The following is a 9,985-nucleotide window of genomic DNA, read 5'->3' on the forward strand; positions in this document are numbered from 1 at the left end:
GAGCTTTTTGCCATCCAGGCCAGCTTGATTGTCGCAAGGCAGCACAACTTTCAGATTCATCAAATCACCTCGGACTCTCTTCTTGCAGTGCAAGCAGTAACAAAGCCAGAAGAGGATCTTAGTTATTTGGGCTCAACTGCTGCGGATATTAGCATCCTTATGGAGGCTCTCGAGAGCCCTCATCTTATTCATGTTAGGAGATCGGCTAACAGGGTGGCTCACACGGCCGCTGCATTTGCTTTTTCATCCTCCTCTCATTTTGTTTGGGAGCATGGATCTTTTCCTTTGTGTTTGATTAAAGTTTTAATTGCGGACCTATCTTCTATTAATAAATTACAAGATTTCAGCTATCAAAAAAAAATATATTGCTGTTTCTCACGAAAATTTTCGGGCATGCCAGGCACGTGTTCGTGCCAAATGTGAATGATCCGACTTCTTTGTCAAGCATTGCGAGTCTCGATTCGACCGTTAGTTATAGTTCCTTCTATATGGATTCAAAGCTAAACGTATAAACTGAGGAAAATAAAGGAATTACAGACAAAATCCATGGACAACATCAAACTTAAATATGTTGTTATGAATTTTGATCAACATTCTACAAGAAAGTTGAAGGAATCAGAAAATATACTGCTTGGAAAATGGGAAATAAGCGAACAATTTATGATAGAATTCTGCAGAAGTTTTTGCTGTAGCTTTGTTGGATTTTTTCGGGGCCTCTTTCTGATTCTTTCTCTCAGTTTTTTGTTCCACCCCACCGAACGGTTTGATCATTTTCCACGATTGTTCAACGTGGATCGTGGACCAACTCCCCCATCATGGTCTTCAACTGACACTCTTTGGGCTTGTTCATTGGGCCTTCTGATATTCTGATATTCTGCAAGCCTTTATAGTTGGTGGGTTTTCCATATTTGGGTTAAAGAACTGCCCCCCCCCCCCCCCCCCCCTCGGCCAATTTGGGCCAATGGCCAATTTGGTCATTTTTGGCCCAATTTTGGCTATTTGGGAATTATACTAATTCGGCCCAATTGGCCAAAATAGCTCTTCACAGACCGCGTGGAACCTTATGTTTGAGAAAGGAGTGGTTCTATGGACTTGAAGATGAAGTGACCGAGACACATGTTTTTCTTCCATCAAGTTAAAATCCAAGTGTGCATTCCCCGAATCCCCCAACTCTTCTGGTGTTTCTCAATCTGGGGATTTCTCAGTTGTGAAAAGATCTTGTCCCTTACCGTCTTCTCCCCAAATATTATCTCCTCCCACAAGAAAACCCTTATTCCTCTCACACCCCATAAACTCTTCTCTACCTTTTCCTTTCTCACTTCCCCCAAAATCTCCATCGGCGCCCACTGATTTTCCGGTAGAAAACGCCGCCTCACGCCGCTACTCCTCATTTCTTGACTTCTCTCACCTTCCCGACGGTTTCCAGCGTTTCAAGTCTCCCACTTCTCCCCCTCTTCCCACTGCATTGACTCCCCTCGCAGTCACAGGGAACAACGTGTGCCCAAGACGGATTTCCCCTGGGTTCGCCGATTACCGCCTAAGCTCTGGTGGACCTCGTCCTTCACGTGGTGTGGACGTTTCTTCTCTTGGGTTCGTTGACTTGGCCTCCCTTTCCCCAACCACGAGGCTTCCCAGGACAGGTAATTCTTTTAACTCCTTCTCTAGTGTAGGAAGTAGTTAACCCAATCTGATGGTGTAGTCGTTTTCAGAATTTACTATTTGCCTTATCTTATTCGTGCATTATAACATCGCATAGTATATTTCTGGAAGTGCATATTCTTTGCGGTTGCCATAATGATGAGGCAATATGCTTCTTCAATGTTATAGGGATGCTCAGTAATTCTTTTTTCTTCGGGGCGAATTCACTCTGTTATACAGACGACCACCTTTCCATAATTAACAAAATGCCGACTTCCAGGTACTGTATTCTTAGTTGTGTAGCTTCGATGAATCAACTTATTTATTTCTTTTTCTTTTGTGTTTTGACTTTCCAAGTACTCGCAGGTCTGGAGAAGTCCCTGAAGATTCTCCCTTGGTACAAATTTTCCATCCAACCATCGACTCGTCTTACCACCAAGTTCCTCTATCCATTGACGACATTAACCTGCTGTTCCCTTTGCCCCCTCTAGAGTCGAATGTCTTGCTTTTAGATCGCAAGGTGGCGCCACCCTTTGAATTTGCTAAATTCAAGTCTTCACCCCGGGGGGATGTCGCTTGGAACGCTTGGGTCGATAGATAAAAAAATTTGATAGGGGCATGTGGCGAAAACAAGACCTATATCAGTTTATTCAAATGTCCACCATTGACCGTACCTTTAATCTTGTCCTCATCGAAGGTGCCATTCGGCTGTGGGCGCCACCCTGTAATTCCTTTATACTCCCCTGTGGCCCTATGTCTGTAACTCTGCAGGATGTTTGGCATCTTACAGGCCTTCCCCTTATAGGAAATGAATTTTCCAGTTTGGTGGATACTCAGGATTTACCTCGGCTCCCTGAACAGTACTGGAATCCTTCATCTTATTCTCAGGTCATTAGGTCCTGGAGCACTCTTAAGAGAACTTCCCCCACCAGCGAGGAAAGTATATCCTTTATGTGGGTGTTGATATGTAAGTATCTTTTTTGTCCCTCCTCTGGTAAGCCTACCACGGAATACTTGGCCCTTGCTAGGTCCTTAAGTGTTGGAAATGTCCATGGTCTTGGTGTGATTTTCTTAGGGTCCCTTTATCACTGGTTGAATGTCGCGGTGAATGACGCGCCCCTCTCCAAACTTAATGGGGCTATGTGGTTCCTCCAGATGTGGTTATTCTCTTACTTTCCTGAGTTAAAATCCCCACTAGGACTCCTTTCTGAGCGGTTGTCATGGAGGGAGCTCATATCCTGCCAGAGTACCTTCATCGTTGCAGGGGTCTGTTCTTTTATGCGATCTTTGCCATTTTCGCGAGCGGTTCATCTTCCTTCTTACCTCAGAATCATAGCCGAAGATTACCCATGGGTTGGGCATATGGCGGCCAACAAAGAAATAGATGTGTCATCCTTGGTTAAGAATATGCGCACTGTCATCCTCCACCCTCGCTTTTTAGTACATGACGGGACTTCCTCTCGCGACCAGTGCACCCATGTCTTTGAATTTTACAACCCCGCCTTGTACCCATCCCAACTGGGTCTGTGTCCGTGTCCGACCGTCCATTCTAATGTTTTATATTTGCCTCGCTCTCTGAATGAAATGATGACGGCGGAATTGTCTCAGAAAAATTTTACTTCTCTATCACTGATAGAATTGTCAGAGCAAACGGAATATTTCAAGACCCCTGTTGTGGAGAGCCCCATTTTAGCATCTGATGGTTATCTTGAGTGGTGGACTGCAAGATACTATCACCTTCCGTGGAGCTGGAGATTTCAGGTTCATTGCTTTTGGTATGATTTGCTAGTCTCATCTTTTACAATATTATATGTTTGGATATGCAGATCCTCAAAATCCCCGACAGGCCCTGGATTTGTCGGCTACCAGGAATGAAAGAAAAGATAAGGAGGGGAAACAAAATCCCATCCAAGTAATCCCGACTGCCGAAGAAAAGAAAGCATTTGTTCCTTCTCCGTTGAGATGACGCACTCGATCCACTACCCAACTGCCTCAAGCAATTCTACCACTCACGTTAGTTCCTTCGGCTGGCCCTATGATAGTGGAAAATATTGATTCTTCCTCGACCTCTAACCCTTCCGCTGATCAAGAAACCGAATCGGATGATCGTGTCCCTTTGGCCATTCCTTTGGCCTCACTTAAACGTCTGAAATTTCTCCCAGGAAGCCATTCTGATGACATGGTGGAAAAACCTCTGGCAACCGGTTCTCATTTTCAGTTAATAACCATTCTATTTTTCCTATTGTTATCACTTGGCTCTTATTTCCTCCCTGTCATTGTAAGATTTGTCAGCACGGCGGGCGATGGTCTCTTCTATTGAAGAGACTTTGGACTTCGACTTTAGCTTCCTAGATTCAGGACCATCCCATTCGGCTTCTTCTTTGAATCTCCCGTTTGGTTTGGAGCTAGCCACCGCAAAAGCTCCACTGAGGAATTTCCTGAACATGAACCTCAATGCCTTAGGGGACATGGATAAAACCACCATTTTATCTGCTGTTTCTATCTTGAAAAGCAGCCCAGACTTCCCTCTATCCCCACTACATGATGTGTTGAATGCTTTGCCAACCATATTCTTAGCTTTTCGGGACTCTAGTTCATCATGTTCAGAGACACTAATTCAGGTGAACAACTTCAAGGAGCAGAAAAATAAATTGGATGGTATGCTCTCTGAAAGATAAATTACTCTTTTTCATTTACATCAGAAAAACGAGGAGTTTGACGCCAAAGAGGAATTAGTGAAGAAATTAGAGATGAAGCTCGCCCAACACAAAGCTGATATGGTAACCCTCCTACATCACAGTGAAATTTTGAAGGCTTCCTCTAACAGGCTTAAGGTTGATAGTAAAGGCCTAGGTGAAGATTTAATGAGTGAGAAACATGCCTATAAACAGTGGAAAGACACCTTGAAAGTAGCGGAACATACTCGGGCTGAGTGCCTCTCTAAGTGGGAGGAATTGCGGCATCTTGACCTTTCTTAAATGCTCACGCACCACCATTTAACAATTCAGTTTGTTATTTTGTTCAATGTTCGGACCTCTTTTACGATGCCTTTTGACTTGTCGTATTTCTTTGCCATTATTTGGCCCACTGTTGAATTTTGGTTGATGGAACTATATTATATCTGTTGCTTGTGTTTGTCCACTGGTGTTTGTACTGATTTGTATTTCTGGGATGTCATGGTTACAAGGTAAACTCTGCCCAAACTTTTGTAAAAACGTAACTTAAAAATAACGGCTAACTAGCCTGTTTCCCTTAAGATTATCACAACACACTATCACCAATGCTCATTAACACCCATACTCTCCAAACACTAACAAAGTATAGAAATATGTAACAAACATATTCTACATTTAATCACTTCGGCTAACAAGACAAATCATCACTCTCTTTTAAACACGCCAGTTGCAAAGATTCCATGAGCACATTTTTATTTATTCACGAGTGCTCCATCATTATTGACAAACAAGTTTAAACAAGGAATGGCTTAAAAGCCTATTCCTCACATATTTACAGAACTCCTTACAAGATACTATGACAAATTCGAACCAAGTGGCCATCTAGCCTACTCTGCACTGGACTTCCTCACACCCTGCTTCATGAACCATTTATATATGATATCCCCACCCAACTACTGGGGTAATAATGCTTCAAGTACTTACCATTGATGCACTTCCTGTGTGGCTCACCGTCTAGACTCGCCAACCAGTATGAATTTCCATCCAGTACTCTATAAACTTTAAATGGTCCCTCCCAATTGGGCGACCATTTGCCGAATTTCTTGTATTTGGACCCGAGGGGTACAAAGTATAGTTACCTTCCAAACCACGTCTTCCTCCTCAAATATTTTCTTATTCACACGTTTATTGTAACTTCTGGCCACCTTGGATTTTTGAAGCATCAGCATTATATGTTTGCATTCTCAGCTCATCCAAATCCTCAAGCTCCATAATCATAGCTTCCGTGTAGAGCTCCGGCTCCAATTCATTCTGCTTCATCACTCTCAAAGATGGGATCACCACTTCCATAGGCAATACTGCATCATGTCCATAAGTCAAGGTAAAAGGGCTTAGACCAGTAGCACTTCTCTTTGATGTCCGATAAGCCCACAAAGTTTCCGATAGCAGCCGGTGCCACTCACGGGGGTTATCCTCCATCATCTTTTTCAACATCTTGATTAATACTTGGTTTGAAGCTTCATCTTGACTTTTGGATTGGGGGTGATGAGGTGAAGAATTAATCAACTGGATCCCATATTCCTCAGCAAATTCCTTCATTTCTGACCCCACGAACATAGTTCTCTGGTCAGTTGTGACCGACTGCGGGATTCCAAATCTGTGAATAATATGCTCCTTCACAAATGTAATAATGTCTCTCTGCTCTACCTTCTTCATGGGGAGGGCCCAATTGATGAAGAAATCAGTAGCCACAATTATAAAGGAATGTCCTTTAGATGAAGGGGGATAAATTTTTCCTATCAAATCCATTGTCCACTCCTGAAATGGCCATGGCTTTATGACGGCGTGCATTTCATCAGTTGGTATTCTCTGGATATTCCCATGTTTTTGTCGCTTTTGACACCCTCTCGAATTTCTTATACAATCCTTTAGCATGGATGGTCAGTAATGGCCATGTCTGCGGATTAGCCACCTCATTTTGATCCCTGACTGGTGTGTCCCACATATTCCTTCATGGACTTGCTACATTATTCTCATGGCCTCTGGGAAACCCAAACACCGCAACAATAAACCATCATCCCCTTTCCTGTACAGTTCATCTTCCATCAAAACATAATGTAGAATTCTCATCTTCAAACCGTAATGCAGCATTTGCTCCGGATTCCTCAATGCATCCTTTATCTCTTCTTTCCAACCTCCGACAAATTCAACATCGATATCAAAGGTATCCACTTGTATTCCTCGCTGGTAAATAGAAGGATTATTTCTTTTTTGTACCAACAAAATTTTGTGGGTGGGCTCGGGCGACATCCTTAAACCGGAAGCAATCTGAGCCAATTCATTAGCTTCCCAGTTGTCTTGCCTTGGCACATGTTGGAATGTCACATCTTCAAAATCATCAAGGAGCTGCGTAAAGTAAGGGGCTAACGCCAGACTTGAATATTTATATTCCCCAGACATTTGCTTCAGAGCCAATTGGGAATCTCCAATAATCAACACATCTCTAGCGCCCAAATCTCGTAGAATTTCTAAGCCAATCACTAGCGCTTCATATTCAGCCTGATTATTGGTGCATGAAAAGTCCAAATTAAATGAAAAAATTGTCTTAATTCCCGTTGGGAAGGTTATCACAACTCCAACCCCTGACGCCTTCTCCGTACTGGAACCATCAAATTTCAAAGTCCATGATTGATTTACACAAAACACAGGGATATCCACCGGTGTGCTCCCTGCGACATCGACCATAGGGTGGTCTGCCAGAAAATGAGCAACAACTTGGCCTTTCATTACTTTTTGGGGGCAATAAATCAAGGTGAATTCGGCCAATGCCAGCAACCATTTGCCAAACCTTCCAGTCAAGATAGGCCTGTGAAGCATGTATTTGACAAGATCCGTCTGTGAAAGCACATAAACTCCTGAATGAATCAGATAATGTCTCAATTTAGTACATGAATAATATAACGCAAAACACAATTTTTCTATGACTAAGTATCTAACCTCCACCTCAGTAAGTGATCGACTCAAATAATAAACGGCCTGCTCATGATTCTCTTGGTTGTTTTGTACCAAAAGACATCCAATAGAATCTTGAGCGGCTGATATATATAGTTTGAGGGGAAAACCACGCCTCGGGGGCATAAAAAACAGGAGGTTTAGACAAATATTCTTTTATTTTATCGAAAGCTCCTTGGTGACACTTTTCCCACTTAAATTCTTCAGACTCTTTCAACTTTAATAATAAAGAAAATTCTCGAGTTTTACCTGCCAAATTCGAAATGAATCTTCTTAAATAATTTACCTGACCAAGGAATCTTTGCAGCTCCTTCTTATTCTTCGGTGGCATTGCTGACATGATATCTTTAGCCTTATTTTTCTCCACCTCTACTCCCCGCTGGTGAACCAAAAAGCCAATAAAATTCCCAGCGTGTACACCGAAAGCACATTTCAAAGGATTCAGCTTCAGGTTATGTTGCCTCATCCTTATAAAACTCTTCCTGAGGTGGCCAAGGTGATCTGATGCTTTTTTTATTTAACAACAATGTCATCAATATATACTTCCAAGCACTGACCGATCATATCGTGGAAAATGGTATTCATGGCCATTTGGTAAGTTGCTCCCGCGTTTTTTACTCCAAATGGCATAACAAGCCATTCGAACGTGCCGATCGCCCCAGGGCATCTAAAAAGTTGTCTTGGATACATCCTCCTCTGCTATTTTTATTTGGTTGTATCCGGAAAATCCGTCCATTAATGACATCAAGTCGTTTCTTGCCATTGCATCAATTATCAGCTACTGGCATAACATAAACATCTTTCGGGGTGGCACAATTTAAATCCCTGAAATCTATGCAAACTCGAAGCTTCCCATTCCTTTTCATAACAGGGACTGTGTTTGCCAGCCACTCCGTGTATCTTACTGGACGGATGAATTTTGCTTTGAGCAATTTTTTAGTTTTTTCTTTTATTCTTGCTTCAATTTCCTTTGACATTCTCCTAGCCGGATGTTAGTATGGTTTGAAACCATCTTTAATTTGTAGCCGATGTTCCACCAATTTACAGTCTAAACCTGGCATATCTTCATATTTCCACGTGAAATAATCTTTGAATTCTATGAGGAGTTTTACAATTTCTCCCTTCACCTCTTCCTCTGACAAGTCACTGATATATGTCGGCTAGGGGCATTCCACAGTCCCTAGATTCACCTCTTTCAAAGGATCATGAGTTTCTGGCTGTCGATCTTCCATCTGAGCCGGAGCTAAGACTATGTTCTCCAACTTCAATTCTGTTTCTACAGTATTATCATACTCATCTTCGAATATTATTTCAGTTCCGTCAATGTCCCACAATTCCTGAGATTGTACTTTATTCACCAGATGCTGCAATGTGGCTTTCCATTCGGAAGTTGCAGCCACTTCCATCTCTTCTTTGGTGAACTTAATCATCGACCTCTTCGATAATAGGTCGGACCATAGGTCTAGGAGAGACCATGGTTGTGGGTTTGAGAATTTTTTCAACTGCATCTCTCACTTTTTTATTATCCATGTAAACTGCCCCTTGCTGTCCATTTACCTTGTAGTCACGAATTTTGATGGGACCAAAGGCTCCATCATAATACCTAGCCTCTACTGCATTGGAATTAGACTGATACGTCTGCGAATCAGCCTATACCGCTTCCACCTCATCCCCTTTCCACATCAACAATAACTGGTGCATGGATGATGGTACACAATGATTGGTGTGAATCCAATCTCTTCCTAACAAAGCATGGAAGCTAACACTGAAATTGACAACAAAAAAGGCTGACAGCGAGGATCGAGACCCTTCAGTAACATTCGCTGGCAACACTCCCTAAGTATTTGTGGAGTCTCAGGTGAGAGACGCCACAGAGAATTCAGTAGGAATCAAGTCTTCCACATTCTTTCCCAACTTTTGAAGGATTCTGTAGGGTAGAATATTCAAAACAAAGCCATTATCTATCACTCTAGACAAAGGCTTTCCATTCACGTGCGCTACAATGTAGAGTGGTTTGATATGTTTTGTCATTTCGTTGGTGGGACGTTTCATTAACACTCTTTTCTCTTCATCGATAAGAACACCGACGCTTTCATTCAAAATATCAGCGTGAATGGATTCTGTACCACTTTGATTTCCAGCGAATACATCATATTCACACATCCTTTTGCGCTTGAATTCCTCTGGCAACATTAACAAGCCAGTGGCACACTCAAACGAAACCAGAATATTTACCACTTTGATAGTAGCCCTTTTGATTGGTTCACTATCTTCCTCTGATAACAAGTCATCATCTTCTTCCTCATTATCTTCAGTAGCCTTCTTCCCAAATTTTTCTTTTCTTTGAAATACTCATCCATTCTAGACCTGCGCTCAGCAGCTTTTTCCCTCAACAAACGTCGTTTTTGGGTCCTGGAAATAGGCTTTGGGAACTTTGGATGCTCTACCCGCTTCCATACACCGTCGGGAGTTGATCTGGGAGGAACAACAAAACGAGGTTTACTTTCATATTTTCTATCAGAGCCTAGAGGTTCTGGCCTCATGATTATCTTCTGGACCAACTGTGGGTCACTTCTTCTCTGGCCATTCACCAACCCAGAAAGTGAGCTCCTTCTGAGGTACTGGTTCTCTGGCCTTTTGGCCATATATTCCCTACCATA

The 9,985-nt window shown here is 42.4% G+C and overlaps 1 protein-coding gene across 1 annotated transcript; it reads right to left on the bottom strand.

The window, feature by feature from the left end:
- Positions 1-6,335: 6,335 nt before the first annotated feature.
- On the bottom strand, positions 6,336-8,755 carry LOC140840844 (uncharacterized). Its single transcript, XM_073208008.1, has 3 exons — positions 8,516-8,755; positions 7,612-7,704; positions 6,336-7,208 (listed from the first exon to the last, which is right to left on the bottom strand). The coding sequence occupies exons 1-3, from the start codon at positions 8,753-8,755 to the stop codon at positions 6,336-6,338; spliced, it is 1,206 nt and encodes a 401-aa protein (XP_073064109.1).
- Between the last annotated feature and the right edge of the window lie 1,230 nt (positions 8,756-9,985).

Source organism: Primulina eburnea, chromosome 9 (assembly GCF_022965805.1).
Source record: "Primulina eburnea isolate SZY01 chromosome 9, ASM2296580v1, whole genome shotgun sequence".
NCBI classification, from domain to species: Eukaryota; Viridiplantae; Streptophyta; class Magnoliopsida; order Lamiales; family Gesneriaceae; genus Primulina; species Primulina eburnea.

Excerpts from the sequence above, each read along its gene's own strand:
- LOC140840844 (XM_073208008.1), bottom strand. The coding sequence starts at position 8,755 with ATGATTAAGTTCACCAAAGAAGAGATGGAAGTGGCTGCAACTTCCGAA. Across the intron at positions 7,705-8,515 it reads CTCATGATCCTTTGAAAGAG|CGGGGAGTAGAGGTGGAGAA; the intron begins GTGAATCTAGGG and ends TTGGTTCACCAG. Across the intron at positions 7,209-7,611 it reads TGCAAAGATTCCTTGGTCAG|ACGGATCTTGTCAAATACAT; the intron begins GTAAATTATTTA and ends GTGCTTTCACAG.